Consider the following 23,654-nt stretch of genomic DNA (forward strand, 5'->3'; position numbering starts at 1 on the left):
TTTACAAAAAGATTTTTAGGAAGCTGGCTGAACTGCAAAACTATGGGGAGCTCAGACTCTTGCCACCAGCAATGAGAAGGAAATGAGAGGATGGTGGTGGACACGCCCACTTTGCAGCCTTGGCTGGGCTCACGCACCATCTAGACATACTGCTGGCAAGAAACTCCCACTTCAGTGCACTAGACTCACACAGCCCTAAAGTGGAATCTAGTGCACAAATACTTGAAGGAGAACCATTATAACACAAATTGTCAACATCACATGTCAAAACATACAAAGTAAATATCCTTAAATCAAACTCTAATAAGTTCTCAAGTAGCATTTTTCTTACTTTGCCTACCTGCAAATGTTGATTATTATAGATGGATATGTTTTTAGCTGGTTTGTGTGTGATGTGAAATCATAGTTTACCAACATTTACTGATAAAAATCTAATTCTTCTAAACCTATTTAGGATACATTCCACTCTCAGGAATGAGGAAAGAAGGAATGGCCGTTGCTTTCCAGTGACCCCTGCCATCCAGTACAGGAATAGCATTGTTTGGCTCCAAGAGCTGCTCCACCCTGCTGGCTGTGTAGGAATAAGCTCTCTTGCTCCATTCAAATGAAAGAGGTATCTTAATTCAACTACACTATATATCCATGCCCAATATCATTAGTATTTCCTTGTTTTCCCATGCATTTGTGAACTTATTGAAACACTTCAACTATTCTAGCACTGGGCCTTTTTCTAAAGTAGAAATAGCTTATAATGTTACATTACTGGAATAACTTTTTTAAAAGTTATGTACGGTATAATTCATTTTTCCTACAAACCCACATTGAGTAAATCTTTCATGAATGCAAAGCTGTCGCTCAGATGACTCAAACTCACATTTTATTAATAGTAACGTTTATATTTAGAGTAATAAATACGTTGGTACCAACAACACACTGCAACAGAAACCCTAATTACATGGAAATTCCATTTCAAATATGAATCAGGATCTTAAAATGTATCATTTCCAAACAGTATCCTTTGTTTTCCCTTTTAGCACTGAAAATAGTTTGCAAAGACTGTATAGGAGCTATAAAAATAAACCAAAACTTAAAACTAAAATAAATGTTTTATATCTTACACACATCGGTTCCCGGAACACTTTACAGAAACAAAAATAAAGTGTTGAGAAAAGGATAATCCTTTCCAGGGAGCTACAAATTAAGCAGCAAAACAAGGCAGATCACTAGAGCCCACCAAAGCTGCAGAAAAAGTCAAATGCATACAGCTCCTCACAAAGAGAGACATACATATACTGGAAACCAAAAACAGCAAATAAAGAGCATTAATGAATTGTAATTCATAATGAGAATATGACCTGCCATTTAGTAATTGCACTAAATGTAGCTAAAAATGGTGGCCTTTCACATACTGGGATTAACAGATTGTATCAGTAGGAGATACCCTAGTTGAAACAAAAGATGCAGCCATCTGGTTTCTTGAATCAACATAAAGTAGTAAATTGGGGAGATTACTGAGGACACATTCCAAACCATGTAGTTGTATCACTCTTAGGAGAGTGGAGACCCAAAAAAGCTATGCCATGTCAAAATAATAACACTAATACTTAACATTAGCTTCAACCAGTTTTTACTCAAAAGGACCTCAGAACACTTTACAAACATTAATTAAACCTCACAATGCCCTTCGGAGGTAAATCATATTACAGATGGGTATCTAACGATCAGAGAGATTAAGCGATTTACTCAAGGTCACATAGCAAGATGCTGGCAGAGCTTGGAATAAAAACCAGAATTCTCAACTCCCCATTATATTTCAAGCACCCAAAAGTATACTAGGCACCTGATAAAACAAGTGAAAAGAGAGTCTTTAGTCTAAAGAGCAGACTAAAATGTACAAAATGTAGTCAGTGAGAGTCATAGACAAAGGGGGACAACAAAAGTAAGGCAGATACACAACTTGACAGTTTTATTATTTTGCTCGTTTTAGCTGTTAGCTATTTCCCCTCACAGAAGACAGGTCAGAAGGCGTTTTAGAGAGAACTTCTAATTTGGGAAGGAGATGGCCTGGCAAACAAACAATTTCTGAGAGGAAGATCCAAGCATAAGGGCAGCTTGGAATAGAGGGGCTGTCAGTGTTGGGGTGAGGAAGATGCAGAAGTGGGGATGCAAAAAAAAAAACACAGGCAAATGAGTGGAAGGGATGCAATGTATGAAGGAGAGAATACGAAAGGAGACGAGGTCAGAGATGAAAGCAGAGATTGCATGATACAGGGCCTTGAAGGCAAGAAAAAGAGAATGTGATTCCCATCATCTGCTCCACCTACTGAACCAAATTCATCCTCTCCCAAGAAAATGAGGGTTATTCACAGCACCCCCAAAATTAGGCTTTTCACATAGCACCCATGAATAATAAGGAACCATTAGTTCAGGGCTTGAAAAATGTAAGAGTATGTCCCTTAGCCTATAGACTAAACCAACTATAGCCCAATAAAAAGGACCAGTGAGGTCCAATGACAACAGCTCCAGCCCCTCAGTCCCCCTCCCTCCCCGCGGGCCGCCAGCCCCTGTTCCCCTCCCTCCCCCCGGCTCCCAGCCCCTCAGTCCCGCTCCCTCGCTCCCTCCCCCCGGCTACCAGCCCCTCAGTCCCGCTCCCTCGCTCCCTCCCCCCGGCTGCCAGCCCCTCAGTCCCCCCTTTCCTCACCCACTCCTTCCTCGTGTGTGGAAGCTGCTCTACACCCGCGGCTCCTCCTCTTCCCTTCCCCTTCCCCATAGAGCCTAAGCCCCCCTCCCCACACACTATCACCTTATCCCTTCCCCAGTATGCGGAGGAGCCAGAGCCAGCCTGGCTCCCCCCACCCACGCGGGGTGCGTAGGCTCCTCTGCCCCCTCTCCTCCCGTGTGTAAGGAGATTTTTCCTCTGCTCCCGACCCCGGTAACCGTTGGGGTTCGAACCTTACCGGTTACCCGGCGCCGCGATGAGGCGGCAGCGGGGAGAGCGCGCGCCGCAGACAACAGCAGCTGTGCGGAGGTAACGAAAGGCAACAGCTGTGGGGAAGCGCGAGCTCGAGAATGAGGCAGAGCCGCGGCGGCAGCAACAGCGCGCGGCCGGGATAGAGAGGAGGGAACAATGCGCGGCCAGGATAGAAGGGAGGGAAAAGGGGCCGTGCTTCAAACGACGCTCCGCCCTAGCCCGAGAAAAGACATACGGAGCTTCGTCATCACATCAGTTACCATCTTCCGTAAGATTTAAGGGGGCTGCCGCCCACTAGACTACATGAAGAGGGGCGGGCGCTACATTTGATGGATGGGTACTTTATCCAATGGGAAAGGAGGTGAGGCGGGATTACGTTAGATGGGCAAGTCTCTACCACAATAGGAGTCGCTGACTTGATGCTGTCCTGTTTGATTGACGTCCCTGTCCCTGAATTGGAAGAAGGGAAAACGTGGGCGGGCCGAGTGTGAATTGAGCTTCTCTTATACCCATATGGCTATGGTGCGAAGGCAGGGCTCAGTTTGATGGGCATCTGGCCTACCTAATAGTTGTGGTACATAGACGGCATCAACTTGATCGGCTCCTCTGCTGCCCAATGGGCGTGTGGCAGAGTCTGTTTATCGCGTGATGGGCTAGCCAATGGGCGCGCTGTAGAGATGGTCTAAGCGTCTCTCGTGCTCTGTCTTTTCCCTAATGAGGGGGCCCCTCCGCTCCACCTGAGACCCGCTTGCTGGCTGGGCCCCTCGCAACGCGTGTGGGGGCCGGGGGCTGTAACGGGATGAGCCGAGACCCTGCGAAGGGAGAGGGAAGGCTCTGGCCTCGGTCGCGGGGTGAGGCGGCAACGGCGGGTCCACCCAGCGGCTGCTGCGCAGGGCGGCCCGGGCCTGCCTGGTAGGTACAGGGAGAGGCGGGGCCTCTCGTCTCCTGGGGCCGGGGACGGGTTCCCAACCGGGGGGGACGGGGCTAGCTGCTGTTGCGGGGGCTGAACCCATTGTCCGTGCCGAGTGCGGGCCCATCACAGGCCGAACGGGCCGCAGAGGGGGCGGGCTGGACTCAGCCCTGCGGACGCGGGAGGGAGGGAGGGCGGGAGCTGGTGCACGGAGAGGACCCCGCCCCCGAGCCTTTCGGAGCTGCCGGTTGGCTGAGGCGTCCGCTGCGCCAGGAACCAGAGCAGCGGGGCGAGTGAGGCGCAGAGGGCCGCGCAGCTGGCAGGCAGCGCGAAGCCTCCCCTTCGACCCAGGGGAGCTGCGAGTCCGGCCAGGGCGGAGATGAACGGCCAGGGCAGGGGCGCCATTTCGGGGGTGGGCAACTTTTACCATGTTTCCTGGGGCTACTTAGGCACTTGAAAAAACTCGTTTTTTTGTCAGGAGCCCTGTCTCTAATTCCTTTATAAAAGAAATTTAAATAAATATTAGGCCCACTCCGCTCTAATAACATGTTCTGACATCTTGTGGCAAGTCACTTAGGGGACACTGGTTAGGTTTGAAATTTTAATGTATATTCTTACTTTATTACTAACTCTGTGGAGAGAGAGACCCTGTCAGGCCCCCTCACCTCTGGGAGGAGAGCGGGGAACAGATACATCTGGGTTCTATATAAGAACATCAGTGGCTATACTGGGTCAGACCAATGGTCCACCTAGCCCAGTATCCTGTCTTCCAACAGTGGCCAATGCCAGGTGCCACAGGGGAAATGAACAGAACAGGCACCAAGCAATCATCAAGTTACCCTGTTACCCACTCCCAGCTTCTGGCAAACAGCAAGGAACATGCAGAACATGGTGTTGGATCCCCGCCCATCCTGGCTAATAGCCATTGCTGGACCTATCCTCCATGAACTTAACTAGTTCTTATTGGAACCTTTGTAGTTTTGGCCTTCACAACATCCCCTAGCAAAGAGTTCCACGTGTTGACTGTGAAGAAATACTTTTGTTTGTTTTAAATCTGCTGCCTACTAATTTCATTTGTTGACTCCTAGTTTTTGTGTTATGAGGAGTAAATAACAATTCCTTATTATTCTGTTAGCTTTTTTTAATTGTCATTGTACACTGAGCAGGTGTTTTCAGAGAACTAGCCACAATGACTCCAAGATTTCTTTATGGACAGGTTCAGCTAATTTAGATCCCATCATTTTATATGTATAGTTGGGATTGTATTTTGCCAAGTGCATTACTTTGCATTTATCAACATTGAATTTCTTCTGGCATTGTGTTGCCCAGTCACCCAGTTTTGAGAGATCCCTTTGTAACTCTTCGCAGTCTGCTTTGGACTTAACTATCTTGAGTAATTACACATTTTACCACCTCACTGCTTACCCCTTTTCCCAGATCATTTATGAATATGTTGAATAGGACTGGTCCCAGTACAGACCCCTGAGGGACACCATTATTTACCTCTCTCCATTCTCACCTTTTAGTCCTACCCTTTTGTTTCCTATCTTTTAACTGAAGTGCCTGGCAGTGCTTTTAGGATCATCTAACGATCCTTAATTTACTTCAATGATAAGCCTTTTGTTATCTTAATCACCCTGCCTCTGTTTATAAACAAACTCCCTGCCCCAAAGGCTATGCTGCTTCCAGCTTCAGAACTTACACATATCACACTCAAGCTGTTGCAGTTAGGAGCTGTCTGGGGCTACAGTGAGTAGACCTTCCCTAGGAAACTCAGGGGCGGAGGGGCTAGAGCTCTCCCCTCCCCCCCCCCCCCTCCCAATGGCACCCCTGGGCCAGGGGTGGAGACTCACGCACTTCAGGAAACATCAGTGACTCACAAGCACCTTCTGCCACGGCGGAACCCTGCTGACACAGAGGACAGGAATACAGCTGCTGCCTGCTCCAAGTAATTGCTCTGGGTGGGGAACAGACCATGGCAGTGCAGGGAGCGCCCTGAGGCGTTCATGATATCAGAAGTCAGCTATGAATTCCAGAACCCTGCTCCTCCTAATTGGCCGGGTCTAACCGCAGGAAATGCTCCTCTAGACTCAGGCTTGGTTGGCCTACACGTGATAGTTCTAGCGGCATAACTGTGTCACAGGGGTGTGGGGGAAAAAAACACTGACATAACCCTCACTCTTGATGTATCCATCAGCAGAAGTATTTTGTCCATCAAAGTAGCCAACATCATTCAGGGAGTGCTGTTCCTACCTTGACAGAAGAAAACACTCCTATCAGTGTAGGCCAGTGGTTTTCAAACTATTTTTCTGGTGACCCAGTTGATGAAAATTGTTGATGTCCATGACCCAATGGAGCTGGGGATGAGGGGTTTGGGGTATGGGAGGGGCTCAGGGCTGGGGCAGAGGGTTGGAGTGTGGGGGTGAGGGATGTGGGGTGGGGCTGGGAATGAGGGATTCAGGGTGCGGGAGGGGGCTCTGGGGTGGGGCAGGGATGGAGGGGGTCAGGGCTGGGGGTGCAGGCTCTGGGGTGAGGCCAGGGATGAGGGGTGCAGGAGGAGGCTCTGGGTTGGGGGGGGTCAGGACTGTGGCAAGGGATTGGGGTGCGGGAGGGGCTTTGGGCTGGGGGTGCAGGCTCTGGGGTGGGGCTGGGGATGAGGAGTTTGGGGTACAGGAGGGGGCTCAGGGCTGTGGCAGGGGATTGCGGTGTGGGAGGGGGTCTGGGCTGGGGGATGGAGATGAGGGGGCTGGGTGCAGGAAGCGGCTCCAGGTTTGCGGGGGCTCAGGGCTGGGGCATGGGCTTACCTCTGGCAGCTCCTGGTCAGCAGCACAGCCAGGGTGCAGAGGCAGGCTTCCCGCCTGTCCTGGTACTGCGGACTGCACCTCACCCCGGAAGCGGCCAGCAGCAGGTCTGGCTCCTAGGCAGAGGTGTGTAAGCGGCTCTGCATGGCTTTTGCCCGTAGGCACACACACACACAGCTCCCATTGGCCGGTCCTGCTGCTGGCCGCTTCTGGGGCATAGCGCGGTGTCGGAACAGGTAGGGACTAGCCTGCCTTAGCCGGGCAGCACCGCCGATGGGACTTTTAACGGCCTGGTCAACGGTGCTGACCGGAGCCACCGCGACCCAGTCCCTTCCGTTCCGTGACCCAATTCTGGGTTACGACCCATGGTTTGAAAACCACTAGTGTAGGCTATGTCTACACTCCAGTCTCCAGCGTATAGCCATAGAGTAAGAGTTTATTGACTTAGGGAGTTATTCTGGATTAAACGAATTTGGAATATGCCATTTATGAGGGAGTAAGAGCATCCACTAAAACAGTTAATCTACTTTAAATTAACACCCTATTTTATTCCAGATCAGTTTTCAGGGACAGACAAGCCCTAATATCCCAAAATAAAAGGGATGTCCATGATTCTTGCTGTTGGTGCCTTCAAGCCAGCAAAAGGAGGCTGTGAATATGAAATGTCAGTTGCCTCGTTATTTGGGACAATAACTTGTTCCCCAAGAGCAGAGGATAACAACTGTACACTATATGCCAAAAACACAACAGAAGATGGCATTTCTTTCCATCTGGATAATTAGTTGGAGCTAGTGAATGTCAGTAGTTTTCTTTCCCTAAAAAATGTAAATGTTCATTTTTAACTCAAGAGAAATAAAATGCTTTAGCCTAGTAAGATAGATTTGTGGCTAAAGCCATTCAATAAGGTAAAATGCCCATGGATTAGTTGAAGAAAATTGGTCAGGACAATCATTCTTAACATTCAGTGCTACATGAATTAGGTTGTTCCTTGAACTGGAACATTGTTTTAGGATATCCTTATCCTTTTAAAGGTGAGTATAACAGTTTTTAAAAAAACTGTTTAAAAGTCCAAATCATTAATATACTATTACCAAAACATTAACCTTTTCTTACCTGCCGAGCTCTACGTTCAGGTTCTCCCCTTGTTCCGTGCATCAATATTTCCACTAAAATAAATGTGAGTTGTGCGCACACACATCCTCCAAGAGCAAAATTTTGACTTCAAGAAACCTAAAAGAGCAGACAAGATTTCTGCATTCCTTGGACTATATCATGCTCCCTACATCCCTATGTGGAGAGGAGCCTCCATGCTTAGTTTTCAACTCCTCATTCAGAGTGTGTTGCCTTTTTCTGTGGCGCATTCTCTGCAAGAGGATATTTCCTCATAGCACAGTTCCATTGGAGCCATCCTGCCTGAGTGCTGGGGGCCAGTGGTGGTGCAGGGATAGAGGCTTCTACAAGATCTCCTGGAATCTGACAAATTTGTCTCACTTAGGTAAAGGATCGACCCCAAACTCCCCTTTACAGGATACAGTGAGGAAACCTATAAGGAATTCTAGTAGAGATTTCCATACAAAAGCCCCTCTTCCATAGTTTAACATGTTTTGGAGGAGGGGGAAAGGAGGAAAGATGGATGATCTAATCCCTTGTTATTAGGTCACTATTTTTATGGAAGGAAGCTGTCCGTTTGGTATATGTAAGTGTTTTGGCTATACATCTCTTGTTAAGTATTCCTTCTTTGAAGAACATATTTAAACTGCTGGTTTTTATTCACTTTTTTACATCTAATTTTTCTTTCCAATACGTTTCTCTCATAATTTTTCTCAACTGGGGGAAATTTAGCCCCTTTGAAGCACCAAATATATAAATTATTAGTTGGGACTGTCATTGTCTATATTGAATATAATCAGGTCAAGATCATTGGTCAATGGGCAACTTCCAGTCCAGTGATTAACTCATCTTTATCCATCATAATGTGGTCCAAAACAGTTCTTGTGTTGGGTGCAGTATCTGTTTGTGTTAGAAAATAGTCCTTTATAAGTTTATAAACTCCAATGTTTTACTACCAGCTTCACAAAACCTCCATTTCATGCCTCTCAAATTGAAGTCCTCCATAACAACCATTTTTTCCCCCATACATTAAACAGGTACAAAAGGAGTAACTTAGAGGACAGTTTAAGAACAGCCTATTTCGATTTGGTGGTCTATAACAGATCTCCCCAGTAATTAGCACAGTGATCTATAAGCAGTCAAGATCCTATAGTTTTGCATTAATCATAACCCTAAAACAAGTAATGGTGTCACTATCCTTCCTAAACAGGTTATAACTAATGATATTTGACATTCCAGACCTGTGACTTGTCCCACCTGTTTCATTAAGGTCAATATCAATTTTCTATTCATTGAGAATTTTCAGTTCCTCTTGATTGTTACCCATACTTCTAGCATTGTTAAACAATTTCTTCTCTTCGCATACTTTCCCACATCTGTTCAATGTGTTTGGAACATGTTGAATTTGAGACATGTTGAATTTGAGTTCTTACCACATTTGCCTCCTCCACTCTCACCTTTCTTTGTTAGGTTAATGCTTTCCAGGCTGCTTCTGCTAGTCTCCAGCTGAGAAATTTAGCCCCCGTTTCCCCCAGCCTGTGAGGTGCAGGCCATCTCGTTCGTAGTGCTCCCTCTCCCACTGGAATGTGGCCTACTGTTCCACAAAACATCCACTAGTAGTGCAGCCAGCAATTCATCTCCTTCAACTTTCTATTCATGGGACCAGAAGGATCTATGAGAATATCACTTGGTCTTTTATCTTCTTCAGCTCCTTTTCAAAATCTAAGTCTCTTGTAATCTGTATAGTTCCACGTGATGCCAAGTCATTGGTTCTAATGTTTCATCAGCAGTGGAGATTTGCCAAATTACTTCGTAATCCTGTCCAATCATGCAATTACATGTCAAATATTTGCTCCAGGGAGACAACACACCATCCTGTTATCCTTCTGTCCCTTGTTGAGTTCTCTCTCCACTCTTCTTAATATGGAATATCTAATGACAATTGTTTGCATTTTCAGGATGATTGAATAACCTGTCACAAGGCAAACAGCTACCAAACTGCAAGGATGCCCATCAGCTATGTCCCCTATAGCTTTCTGTTCCATTCCTCCAGAAAGAGAGTTCCTCGATAGTTGACTTACTGGTTATCTGATAACTATTTGATCATTCTAGCCAGGCTGAATGCCTCCTAGCTCTGTGTCATAAGTGGTCAGTTTGTTTCTTGGGTTTCTACTCTTTCTAGTTCCCTTATTTCCAATCCTTCCCCTTGTGGTGTCTGTGGCAACAATTGCTGAATCTGGTTATCCAAGAAGTAGTCGCCTTTTTGGATGATGTGTGTTTATGAAACTATCATTTCCAGACCACATCTCCTTGATAGTACCCCCACCAGCCAGGCAGCATTCTTGTTTTATCCCTTGACAGCAGCTTGTGTTGTTTATCCCTTTCTATGAGAATTCGGAATCAGACCATGTGGGAGAAGTACATTCAGAAAACAATGGGTCTCTGCACTTGAGTAGATGGGAATAGCTTTTTCTGTCTCCTGGGCAAAGCTCCTTGCCTCTGAAAGATTAAATCAGAAGAAAGTTGTACCAATCTGAATATGTGCTATTAGGCAGCTGAGGTCCTCTTTGGAAAAATGTCTGTTTGACTTTCTGAAATCACCACCTGATAGAGAGTGGGAGAGAAATAGTGGAAGCAGAAAAATCTGTGTAACCATGGATCTAAAATACATTTCTGAGGATGTGGGTAGGAGGGGTTTGGTATTCGTGAAATCACTTGTCTGTCTTTTCTGCTTTGAAATTTGCTCTCTAATATTGTAGAAGCAGGTCATATATAGGGCTGTATGCAGGAGCCCTCAGAACTCCAGCTCTTGTGACACCAAGCTAAAATCATGAGCAACTGGAGCTGTGAATAGGGAACAAAATAAACTTAGATTGTAATTGGAGTCTGTGCATACACACCATATCCAGTTCAGTGGGGCATTGATCCCTGACTGCCCTCTAAGCACAACTGTAATACAACTGATGTCAGAGCCAACACTAACTGTGCAAAGGGCTGGGTGCCTATTGGCTAAGTTATCACAAAAATTGTCCTTAACCTTTATTAAGTTTCCCTTAGATCATTCCATATGAGCAGCAGTTTGCAGGACATTTCAATGAGTGTCTGCTATCTACAAGAGCAGCGTCCATTTTAGAGAAATTTGCACACTATTTGTGCTTTGGCAGCAACTAAGTAACATAACACCTCTGTGTATGTCATAGTACTGGAAAAAGTGTTGATAATGTGTTCAGCCTTGTACAAACCAACAAATAGTGTTTCTGCTTTGGAGACCACAATCTAGAGAGATTCACAAAGATGACAGGCTGCACAGAGAAGTCCAAAGTTAAGGATAATTTAGGATTAAGGCTTCTATAGTTTAACTGTAAATTGCTGTATTTGCTCTGCAGAATATGTTTTGTTAGGGACATGAGAGGTTGGGGGCTTGGCTAATTGGCTTACAAAAGCATTCAGGTTTATGAGTGGCGAATTCATTTGGGAAGAGGACCAGAATTAAAATGCTCAGTGTTAAGACTTGTATCATTGGAAGAACAGAGTCAAAAGGGAAATGAGAAATATGGTCTACTATCTAGGTAAGGTGGGATTGTGGTGGGTTCTGAAAGCAAGAACAAAAAGTGAAACTTTTGCATGTGAAACTTCAAGATATATTCCATATGTTCTTGATGTGCCATTTGACTGTTGTTGGTTTTTTTTCCCCCTTGTCTTAGGTTGTTGCTGACAGTTGGGGGAAAAGACTCCCTATCAAAGCTGTTTAAATGAGAATGTCCCTGGCGCAGAGAGTGCTGCTCACATGGCTTTTCACATTACTCTTCCTGATCATGTTGGTGTTAAAATTGGATGAGAAAGCGCCATGGAACTGGTTTCTTATCTTTATTCCAGTTTGGATATTTGATACTATCCTACTCGTTATGCTAATTGTAAAAATGGCTGGGCGATGTAAGTCTGGCTATGACCCTCGCAATGGTTCTCAAAATGTAAAGAAAAAGGCCTGGTACCTCATCGCAATGCTGCTTAAATTAGCTTTCTGCCTTGCCCTCTGCGCTAAACTGCAACAATTTACTGAAATGAAACTAGTGTATGTCTTTATCCCCTTATGGGCCTTACTCCTGGGGGGAATGATTGAGCTTGGATATAACATCTTCTACGTACGAAGAGACTAAGTTGTAACAAAACTTTTTCAAGTTGACCAGTATCAAATTACTGGATCATCCTATCTTGGTACAAGCTTAAACTTCACACAGCAACTACAAATGTCAATCTGAAAATTTTATTTAAGACAGGCTGGTATTAAAGTGGATTTGTTCAGTTCTTATTTTAGAACTGTCACAAATATCGTCATGTAAATAAAGTATGTTTGACTTCAGCTGTGTTTCTAAACATGACTTAATTTGTTAAAACAGAATTCATGTATTTTTGTGACACACAGCTTCACCGCCTCATAAAGCTACTAGGCCTTCCATTCTAAAGAGTGCATCCTGTTTAAATTCTGGGAGGAGGATTTAGTTTTCCACTACATATTGTACTATAAGTTCCAGGGAGCTACTTACAATAGTTCTAATACAATTTTCTATAATGTACTAAGTTTCCTTTTGAGCATTGATAACAGCTGAAAGTAATTAAAATGGGGCTAATAGCCCTGCCTATTACAATTGCCTGACACTTCACATAAGATGCTGTTTTTCTGTAATTTACAACTATGCCAGACTAACAGTTCAGGCTGAAATTTTCCAGGGGGTTTCTGCCTCAGAATGATTTTTTTAGTTAATTATTTTTGGCTAATATGGTTCAGCCATTTCTGAGACAGGTTCTCTTTCAAAAACTCTAGCACTCCTGGATTTTGGAGCAAGGAATTTGAAATGGGGGAGGGAGTCACTTTGTGTCAGGGATGTGCCTTTTTCATTCTTCGTGACCATCTGCACAAATTTGGACAAGTTATAAGCCTTTGGGCAAAAAATGTTTGCACATGTTTAGTAGAGGCTTGAGCTAAAAATCTCAGAAGATTCAGTTCCCACTCAGACTTCTCACAGCTCCTAGTGCTGACCAGAGTGTTCATGTAGCATCTCCACAAAGCCCAGGGCAACAAGGGTGAAGTCAAATTCCAAGTAATAGGTGCTCTGGGGCTAACGACTGAAAATAATACCTGGGAGCTTATCTCTCCTGTGCTGACAGTGACCTCCCTGCTGACACCAAAGCAGCCTAGCGGAAGCTATGTGATGCAAATGGAGAAAGGACAAGACCCAGACCTAGGAAATTGTGGAGTAGATTAGTAGAAAGAGCCTGGGGGTGGGAACTGGGCCTGTCCAGCTAAGGAGACTAGGTCTGTAACCTAGCAGGCACCTAGGGGGCCTGGGGGAAGGAGAGACATCAGGCAAGCTAGGGGAGATGAGGATGCTGAAATTAGATGAGACACCCAGGGAGGGAGACTGACTGACTGGGACCCAGTGGGGATGGGAACGAGTGTGTAGCTGGAGGCTATGAGAAGGAAGAAAGATCAGGGAGTGGGAGAGAGAACTGGGAATGTGCAAGGAGATGGATAAGAATCCTGAAGAGTGGAGAAGAAGACTGACTAGGTTAGAAAACTGGGACAAAAGGCCAGTGGTGTGGTAGACACCGGACAAGTTAGGGGAGAGAGGCAAAAAAAAAAAATCAAGCTTAGGGGGAAATGGGTAGTATATTTTATGCCTAGTAGACACACTGCTCCAGTACCTGGAATGGAACCTAAGATCCAAATCTCACCATTCTTTGTCAGCAAACATTTGAGACCACCACTGGTAAAATGTCCATCCTCTTCTAGATGTGATCTACTTATAGAATGATTTCCTACTACTGCTATCAGTTACTTAGCTCTAGTAGCAGAGGTTTGTATGGTGGATGTAAAGATCTCAGTCCCTGATGCTGAGCCCTGTAGTTTTCACTATTATGCCTCAAGGGGATTTGTTTTCTCAGTTTACTTTAACTATTTAGAAAATTACATGCAAAGGTACAAAGTCAAGCAGTCAAAAATTAGGAAGGGCTGGAATTAAGATTGCCTGTGAAACCTTAGTTCAGCCCCTTTTTGCATGAGTGTCAGGTCCAGTTGAGAAGATAAAGCCACTAGGTTCCATGTGTTTTAAGCCTCTGGTATCTGAACCAGTGACTTTAAGCACAGCCGTGTCTTAGGACCACGCAACACACTCACGTTTCTGATCTATCCGAAGAGCTGCAACCACACGGCCTGCTGCACCCTCCCAGGAAACAGGTCTAAGGCCCCAAACTCCCCTTGACAGAACTCTACCTGAAAGTGTGAGCTTTTTCATTTACCTCTTCAAAGGGCAGATGACAGCTGTAGCATATAAGAGCATTTCTATACTACAAACTTTGGTTAAGGCAAGTTACATTGGCATATAGCCAGTGAAATTTATATCATTTGGGCATATTTGGTTGCTTGTAGCAGCATTGTGCTTACCAGGAGCACTTGTGTTGATGTAAAGGGTAGTGCACCATGGGTAGGTATTCTAGTGTGCCATGTATCACTGTCCAGTAAATGCCTTTTGAGTTATATTTGCAATGTTTATGGGATAGTAATGACTCACCCAGGTATCTCCAGGAGCTAGCATTCAGCTTCCCAGCATGCAACTGTCTCCATCCCATAATGTCATTCCTATCCCATAATATTTTCAGCTTATTTTTAAAAAAATCACACAAACGCATGCAGAACTTTTCAGTTTCTGCCACTCTGAAAGAAGTATGGAGCACCCACAGCTTTGCACTATTCTCATGAATGTTGCAAATACATGCCATGATTCTCCTGTATCTGCAGACTCTAGGAAGTACCACAACAACCAGGGACGTGACAATTTCTTTGAGGGCAATTTGCTGAGGGATATAACAGAAAACATTTCAAGGTTGTTTGGTGGCATTCATGGAGAAACTGCAGACAGTGGAGTGCTGTGTCTGGGCCTGGAAACAAGCACTCTTTAAAGTGACTAGTTCAGGCACAAGAACATCTTTGGAATCTCACATATCATCTTTGGCAGTTCCAGAGGGTAAATCTTACCAAGTTTTTCCTCTGTATGGGTACTTTAGGATTTTGAACCTAGATCTGACAGGTTCTGTGTCTTCAACTCTCTCTCTTAATAGATGTACATGGCTCCAGAATTCAGGTATTTCTATAAAATATCAAGTCAATAGATGAACTTACAAAGGTAGGTGATCTTTAGTTTTAAAACTGATGAGCTCTTGGAGAAACTAAAGGCCACCAGATCTCCAGTTGAGTCAATCAGTTCCTCACAAAATTCTCTTTCAGAAGTCAGCAGGTGTGATTTCAGTAGAAATCTTCGTATCTGTCTATGTACAGAGACCCAGACAGTCTAGGGGGAAAAAATTGCCATATCAAAAAAGGTAAAGTTTGTTCTTCCCTCACCTCTGCTCCCTCAGCAGCAGATGTTGCAACATCCAGCATTCTCAGACTTGCTGCCTAGAGGATCCCAAACCAATTGTAAGATTTAAATCCTCACTTTCTTTTCCTTCTCCTTTTTGGAGACAATTTGTCCCCAATTGTTTCAGGTATGACAAGCTATTTAGTCAAACTGCTCTGTACTAGAAATCAAACAGAACAGACACTTCAAGATCATACCAAAATCCAGTCCTTCCTCTCCCCCAGGGGTCTTTTCATGAAAAACTGATGCAAAAAGTGGTCTTGACCCTACTGAAAATTGAAATCTGGAGACAGAAGTAGTACAAGAGCCTTGGAGGGGAGAAAGAATGATTTTATTCCTAGCAATGTCTTATTTCTAATAGAAACTGTCTTACACATTCTACTGCATCTCTGCAAATTGAAAAAATGCCTATGCAAAAATTCTGCTCATTGGAGAAACCATACACAATATCTCCTTTCAGCTTTTAGGACTGGTTTGCCCCAAATTCTTGAGAGGGCTACTTCCATAGTGTTGTAAGGACAAGACAAAGTTCCTCCAGTTCATAGTAGACAAACACCCTTGCAAACCTCATAATATTCATTAAGTGCTCAAATGTTCTCTGACTCATCTGCATCACCCGAATCTGCAGGTGTAGCCAGATCTGGATGAATGGCTCACAACAGATTCCCACCATGGAGAGGTTTTATCCACCTGGTGCCAAGGTGGATAAGACTGGTCAGGAGAAAAATCTTACATGAAGTCTGATGGATTCCAACAGGTTGTAGTTAGAGTTCATATTCCTGGGGGGATTCTGCGCCACTGCGCAATCCAGAACTTTGCAGAAAGTAATGCTGTGCACGCAGAATTTCCTTTCCTCCACAAAAATTGGCTGCAATGCTGCTGGGGGCTGCTGGACCCAGCAGAGCCCAGCTCGCACATAGAAGACACTGTCAGGGGGGAGTGAGAGGGACCTAGAGGGTTCCTGGCAGCTGCAGTTCCCTGCATGCCCTGAGGGAAGGAGACAGCAGTGTGCAGGAAACTCCACACAAGTCTGGAACCCAGCATCAGGCTGTTTCTTCCTCTGGATCCTTGGGCTCTGAGGGGTAGGGGGTGTCTGGGTTGGGGGGGCACAGCTGGGCTCTGGGGGAGAGGTGTGGGTATCTGGGCAAGGAGGTGCGTGGCTGCGCTCTGCAGGGTGTAGGTGTGGGTATCTGGCCAGGGGGCCTCCACGGCTAGGCTCTGTGGGGAGGGGTTGTGGTTATTTGGGCTGGGGGGCCCTGCAGCTAGGCTCCAGGAGGGGGAGTGTGCAGGTGTCTGGGCTTGCAGGGGCCCTGCAGCTGGGCTCAGGAGTGGGAGGGGACAGAGAAACAGGAACTGGGTTGTCATAGGGGTTTCTTTAACTCTCTGCTCCCAGGGAAATTATTTGTGTGTGTCTGCATTATCACAGACATACTTGTGACAGGTATTTTGAAATAAACTACCAAAATAATTGAAACTGGTGTGATTATGTAGTGTTGTTATGATAAATAATATTTGCAGAATTTTAAAATATTGTGCACAGAATTTTTAATTTTGTGGTGCAGAATTCCCCCAGGATTAAGTTCTGCACAACAGATGACCGTTCTTTGTCCTCCAATGTCTCTTCCACCAGAGCCTTTGAAGGCTCCTGGTGCTTTGGGCAAGATGGACTATGTGGGCACCTCACTGCAGATAACCAATGTAACCATCCCAGATCTGAGGAAGCTCTTTCTGGGATCCTAGGAAACTAGGTACATTTGGTGAGACACTTGTCAGAGGTCTATTACCATGCAGTTTCTTGGAACCACTAGCACTTAAGAGGTACTTTCCTTGTTTTCATCTGCAAAACTTTAGAGTCCTGGTCCTTGTGCTTCCTAAGGGGACATTTTAACAAGAGGATGACCCCTTTCAGCCTGGTATTTCGTATCAGGCTTAAGCACTGAGGGAGCCTTAGCAGTCATGCTACTTGTGCTTGGAGACACCTTTCCAGATCTCCCATTCTCATGTGCTACTTGATCCTCTTAAGCAGAGGGTGCTATTGTCCTTTTGGGACCCTTTTTGTGAAGGCCTCACGGGAATTGATGTTACAAGGATACCATTCCCCAAGACAGAGACATGAAAAGTGGTTTTTATTTGAAACACAGAACATTGCAGGGAACGGGAAATACCTCAAACCATTTTTAGATGAATCCATCATCTTGAGAGATTTGAAACTACCACATATTCAATTAAAGTAAAAAACTAAAATAAAACCAAGACCTTTCAGCCTAAACTCTAAATTCCAACTCTTCTTTCTTCTCCTCTATGCTGCTGTCATCTACTGTCTGCCCAACTCCTCCCTGTCAGCTTTTCTCTCTGATTTTGACTCCTGACTTCTTCTGTTCCTCTCCTCACTGTGACATTCTATACCTTGGGGGAATACCCTGTAACCCCCATACTCCTCATTTATATACAGTTGTGATCTTGCATATAAAGCATGCCATGTAAGGTATCGGAAAAGTTTATGGTCTGGTGAAAGTAACAGTTCTATCTAAATATGTATATCATTAACGCATATGAAGTTATGAGACTGTGCTGTATGGTTGTCACTAAAATATGCTGTGGGTTTGGGAACCGTCCAGATAGTAGCTCTCCAGAGACAATGACAAGGGAGGTAATCAGTGCCTGGGTGGGTGCTGAACAGCAGACTTCACCAGTCATTGTCCAGCAGAGGAGTTACAATTCAGTGACTCACCTGCATAAGACCACACCAGGGTCCCCACCAACCTTGGCTGGGGACTCAGCAATGCCTCGGCCCACGCCGCTTCCCGCAGCCCCCATTGGCCTGGAACAGTGGGAGCTGTGATCGGTCAAACCTGTGGACACTGCAGGTAAACAAACCGTCCCAGCCTGCCAGCGGATTTCCCTGACGGGCCACAGGTTGCCAATCCCTGCTCTAGAACCTCACATCCAAACTTTGTCTGGAGTTTTGCAGATTATTTCTGTGTAACATCTCTAAGATGTGACCTTTTCTGTCCACCCACACAGCTAAAACTCTCATCCAAGCTCTCATCTCACTTTGATTAGTTTTCTCTCTGGCCTTGCCCATATCCATTCAGATTGCAGAGATCATTTTCCTAGCTCATCACTTTGACTATGTCACCCTCCTCTCTTTGAATCCCTTCACTGACTTCCCGTTCTCTATCTGATCAAGCATAAGCTGCTTTCATTTTCAAGGTTCTGCACAGTCAGTCCCTACCCCACCTATCATCTTATTCTCTATCAAGACCTTGGTGCTTGCCTCTGATCAGCCTTCCCTGCCCACTTACTAAATTTTCAAACACCTTCATGCTTTCTCCCATGCTGCCCCACATGCTTTGGAGGTGCTCCCCATAAACATCCATAAAGCTATCTCCTCCACTTTCAGATCCCTCCTCAAAACTCTCCTCTGCCATGCCTACATAAAACTTCACAGTGGTTAGGCTGCTGGTGTGCAGAGACCACTGCCTACACCATGCTTACCAATATTATCTGATTACTTGCATTCCCCCATTTGCCTGTATCCATCATTTGCCTCTTGTTTTACTTAGATTTTTTGTTCTTTGTCTGTACCATACCTAGCACAACGAGGTACCCCATGGCTAGGGCTCCAAGGCACCATGGTAATACAAATAATAATAATAAGCTAACAATGTAAACCACTTTTACAATTATTTACAAGTATATTTGATTATCACAGAAGAGGAGAGGTTAGTTCCATGACTGCTCAAACTGGTGGAAAGAGAGAGAGGGGAGAACAGAAGTCAGTCTGTAGAAGGTAGTGTTTAAGGGAATTGTATGCACTGCCTTACTCCCAACTAAGGCTCAACAAGATTATGTGGCTTAAACTTTCATCTACAGAATTGTTTTCTAAATGTAACTCTGAACCTGTTTGGAAAATGGAAAGAAATTAGCCCCAGAATTTTCAAATGGAGGAGTTGTTGTTTTTTAAAGTGTATGGAATAAACATCTTAATTTTTAGTGCAACTTTTTTTACACTCATCTCTCAAGTGGTCATACATATTTTTCTCAACATTTCCAAAAATTATCATTTTTGGGTTCAAAACATGAGAAACTTCAGTTCAAAGTTAGAATGAGCATATGAAAGTAAGGATTTATGATTATATTCCCATAAATTTAACTGCAACCCTTTTAATAATCACTGCACTCGAGTCCAAGGAAAAGCAATAATTTTCCAGTTAGAAAAGAGTCAGTTTTAGAGTTGCTGAAAATAAGCTAATAGTTACATTATGAAAACATTTTACCTTCTGAGATAATCTCAGACTGGAGCCCCCTCATTCCCAAGTACCATCATAATAGACTGGAGGAAATCAAATCATCCAAATGGCTGCTGCACATCTTGTCACATCATGGCCATCAGCTTGGTTGTCTTGAGACTTGGGGTATGTCTACACCCAGCCGCTAGTTCGGCGGCTGGCAATCGAAGTTCTGGGTTCGACTTATCGCGTCTTGTCTGGACGCGATAAGTCGAACCAGGAAGTGCTCGCCGTCGACTGCGGTACTCCAGCTAGACGAGAGGAGTACCGCGGAGTCGACGGGGGAGCCTGCCTGCCGCGTGTGGACCGAGGTAAGTTCGAAATAGGGTACTTCGAACTTCAGCTACGTTATTCACGTAGCTGAAGTTGTGTACCTTAGTTCGATTTGGGGGTTTAGTGTAGACCAAGCCTAAGGGTACATCTATGCAGAAAAGAAACCAAAAAAAACCCCAAACACTGCAACAAGGCTCAGAGCCCAGGTCAACTGACTTGAGATCATGGGGCTTGTGCTACAGGGCTAAAAATAGCAGTGTATATGCTTGGGCTGGAGCCTGGACTCTGAGACCCTTCCTCCTTGCCAGGATTCAGAGCCTAGGTTCCAGCCTGAGCCCAAACGCCTACACTACTAGTTTTAGCCCCATAGCGCAAACCCGAGTCAGCTGGCCCAGGTTCTAAGATTCGCTATCAGGGGAGCTTTTTTGCTGTGTAGATGTACCCAGAGGTGGAAATCACGCAGCTAAGTTTTACAGTTGAACTACACACAAAATGTGTGTTCTCTTCATGGCATCTTGGTGATGTAGGACTTTTTTAAAAACTGAGCCCATCTTACGTTTGACCACTTTAGGGTTATCCAGGCCTGAACTTCCAATTTTGCTGAAGAAGAACAGTGACAATATCAGAAACCTGAGCTACATCTTTCCAAGTCTCAGGCAGTCTAAGCAGGTACCACTATGTGACCATTAGAATAATCACAACACAAATGATCTAAGTCAACACCCCGCTTAGTTCATGGCTGAGAAAGCTGCAGCTCAGTGTTCAGACTATTGTGAAGTCACTGTCCTCCTCCAGCAAAAACAGAAGTCAAGTGCAGATCATCTTACATTTAAAGAATTATGTTGTGTAGGGTGGGGCAATGGAGACAGTGTCATAAAAGAGCAAGAAACACATTTTTAAAAGCAGGAAGGAAATGAGTGCTACAGCATAACTAAATATAAAAATGAACAATGCATTTTATAAAGAAACTGTTACTACAGGATGTATATCCTATCTCCTAGAACTGGAAGGGACCTTGAAAGGTTATCGAGTCCAGCCCCCTGCCTTCACTAGCAGGACTAGTACTGATTTTTGCCCCAGATTCCTAAGTGGCCCTCTCAAAGATTGAACTCAGAACCCTGGGTTTAGCAGGCCAATGCTCAAACCACTGAGCTATCCCTGCCCCCCAGTCTAACATAACATTTCTTAGGTGATGGAAGCACTCGACTGCATTTTATTACAACACAGGCACATATTTTATAAGCATTATTGCTTAAGGACATGACTTTAGGAAGCTTGACCCAAATTTTCTTGTCAGTGTCTAATGCCCAAGTCTAAAACTAATCTATATATTTTGTTTCTTAGGATTCACCACATAATTTCAGGGCAGCTTCCTCAGCTAGTAAAAGTCACTCCACATTGTCATAATGCTACCTGAGAAAAGCAATACTTTCCTTAAAATGCATGGCCTTTAGAACACAGACAGACCTGCCTCTCCCCCCCCCCCCCCCCCACACACACACAACTCCAGACACTGGCATTTTCATCCACATGGATTGTAATCCATCAAACAATTAAGTACTTAAATCACTTCCTTCAAAATCCCTAAAAAGTGTTAGAACAAATACATTAGGATACTTGCATTTAAAATGAGAGGTGATATTATCCGATTGATTAAAACCTAATGCTGACCTGGGCAACACAGTATGGGAGGAGGTGAGCAGCCCTCAGTGGTGAAAGAACAGATTAAGGACTATTTAGAAAAGCTGGACATGCACAAGTCCATGGGTCCAGATCTAATGCATCCAAGGGTACTGAGGGAATTCGCTGGTGTGATTGCAGAGCCATTGGACATTATCTTTGAAAACTTGTGGCAATTGGGGGAGGTCCCAAACAATTGGAAAAAGACAAATATAGTGCAGGTCTTCAAGGAAACCATTTTGAAGCACTTGGAGAGGAAGGTGACCAGGAACAGTCAACACGGATTCACCAAGGGCAAGTCATGCCTGACCAACCTGATTGCCTTCTATCATGAGATAACTGGCTCTGTGGATATGGGGAAAGCAGTAGACATGATATATCTTGATTTTAGCAAAGCTTTTGATACCATCTCCCACAGTATTCTTGCCAGCAAGTTTAAAAAGTATGGATTGGATGAATGGACTGTAAGGTGGATAGAAAGCTGGCTAGATTGTAGGGCTCAACGGGTAGCAATCAACGGCTTGATATCTAGTTGGCACCCGGGATCAAGCAGAGTGCCCCAGGGGTCAGTCCTGGGGCCGGTTTTGTTCAACATCTTCGTTAATGATCTGGATGATGGGAAGAATTGCACCCTCAGCAAGTTCGCAGATGACACTAAACTTGGGGGAGAGGTAGATATGCTGGAGGGTAGGGATAGGGTCCAGAGTGACTTAGACAAATTGGAGGATTGGCCCAAAGGAAATCTGATGAGGTTCAACAAGGACAAGTGCAGAGTCCTGCACTTAGGACAGAAGAATCCCATGCACCACTACAGGCTGGGGACCGACTGGCTAAGCAGCAGTTCTGCAGAAAAGGACCTGGGGATTACAGTGGACAAGAAGCTGGATATGAGTCAGCAGTGTGCCCTTGTTGCCAAGAAGGCTAACGGCATATTGGGCTGCATTAGTAGGAGCATTGCCAGCAGATTGATGGAAGTGATTATTCCCCTCTATTCGGCACTGGTGAGGTCACATCTGGAGTATTGCGTCCAGTTTTGGGCCCCCCACTACAGAAAGGATGTGGACAAATTGGAGAGAGTCCAGTGGAGGGCAACGAAAATCATCAGGGCACTGGGGCACATGACTTATGAGGAGAGGCTGAGGGAACTGGGCTTGTTTAGTCTGCAGAAGAGAAGAGTGAGGGGGAATTTGATAGCAGCCTTCAACTACCTGAAGGGGGGTTCCAATGAGGATGGAGCTTAGCTGTTCCTAGTGGTGGCAGATGACAGAAAAAGGAGCAATGGTCTCAAGTTGCAGTGTGGGAGGTCTAGGATGGATATTAGGAAACACTATTTCACTAGGAGGGTGGTGAAACACTGGAATGGGTTATCTAGGGAGGTGGTGGAATCTCCATCCTTAGAGGTTCTTAAGGATCAGCTTGACAAAACCCTGGCGGGGATGATTTAGTTGGTGTTGGTCCTGCTTTGAGCAGAGGATTGGATTAGATGACCTCCTGTGGTCTCTTCCAACCCTAATCTTCTATGATGCTATGACAGAATTAGGCTGATTAATTAATCGGCTAATTTTAATGACAATAAAATAACTAGCAAGGGTCTTACACCACCATCAAGAGAGTTCAGAATATTAAAACTGAACTCTTCCCATGTTCAGGAAGTAGTACACACTACTCAATTTAGATATTTAAAGCTAATTAAATTATATATTTTTGTTTTCCAATCTCAAATATTTTGTGGAACATGCATGTACAGTCCTTTGTTTTCATAAATGCTTGTCTTTTTAGGCTAGATGTGCATACCTAGCAAATACTTAAATTAATCTGTTTGGACTAATGAGCTCATCAGTGGATTCCTGTAATTTTGTGACCAGAATGTGAGAACATCATTGTTTAACTGACATTCAAGTACAATACACTCCAAAGCAAAGCTAGTAGCAGGGCAGAACAAAGAGGAGTAGAGCAAAAGCTAGATTACAAGTTTTTGAAATCCAGATCCCAGATATATCTCGAGCATGTTAAACAGAAGCTACAACAACTGAGACATTTTAAAATCAGCAGATCCAGATAACTTGCATACAAGAGTTTTAAAACAGTTGGCTGAGGTGCTCGGTGTTCTATTAATGTTGATTTTCAATAGGTCTTGGAGCACTGGGGAAGTTTCATAAAACTGAAAGAAAGCTAATGTGCCAAATTTTAAAAAAGGTAAAT

The 23,654-nt window shown here is 44.7% G+C and overlaps 2 protein-coding genes across 2 annotated transcripts in view; one reads left to right on the top strand and one right to left on the bottom strand.

Annotated features, from left to right (window-relative positions):
- PHTF2 (putative homeodomain transcription factor 2) overlaps positions 1-3,039 on the bottom strand; it is a 153,326-nt gene extending 150,287 nt beyond the window's left edge. Inside the window, exon 1 of the mRNA XM_065403358.1 lies at positions 2,958-3,039. The gene's annotated coding sequence lies outside the window, so the exon portion shown is untranslated. The remainder of the gene's footprint in view (positions 1-2,957) is intronic.
- Positions 3,040-3,791: 752 nt separating this feature from the next.
- TMEM60 (transmembrane protein 60) lies at positions 3,792-12,152 on the top strand. Its single transcript, XM_065414038.1, has 2 exons — positions 3,792-3,883; positions 11,497-12,152. Exon 2 carries the CDS (start codon positions 11,545-11,547, stop codon positions 11,947-11,949), a length of 405 nt encoding a protein of 134 aa, XP_065270110.1. The 5' UTR covers positions 3,792-3,883; positions 11,497-11,544; the 3' UTR covers positions 11,950-12,152.
- Positions 12,153-23,654: the final 11,502 nt, after the last annotated feature.

This window comes from Emys orbicularis, chromosome 1 (genome assembly GCF_028017835.1).
Source record: "Emys orbicularis isolate rEmyOrb1 chromosome 1, rEmyOrb1.hap1, whole genome shotgun sequence".
NCBI lineage: Eukaryota > Metazoa > Chordata > Testudines > Emydidae > Emys > Emys orbicularis.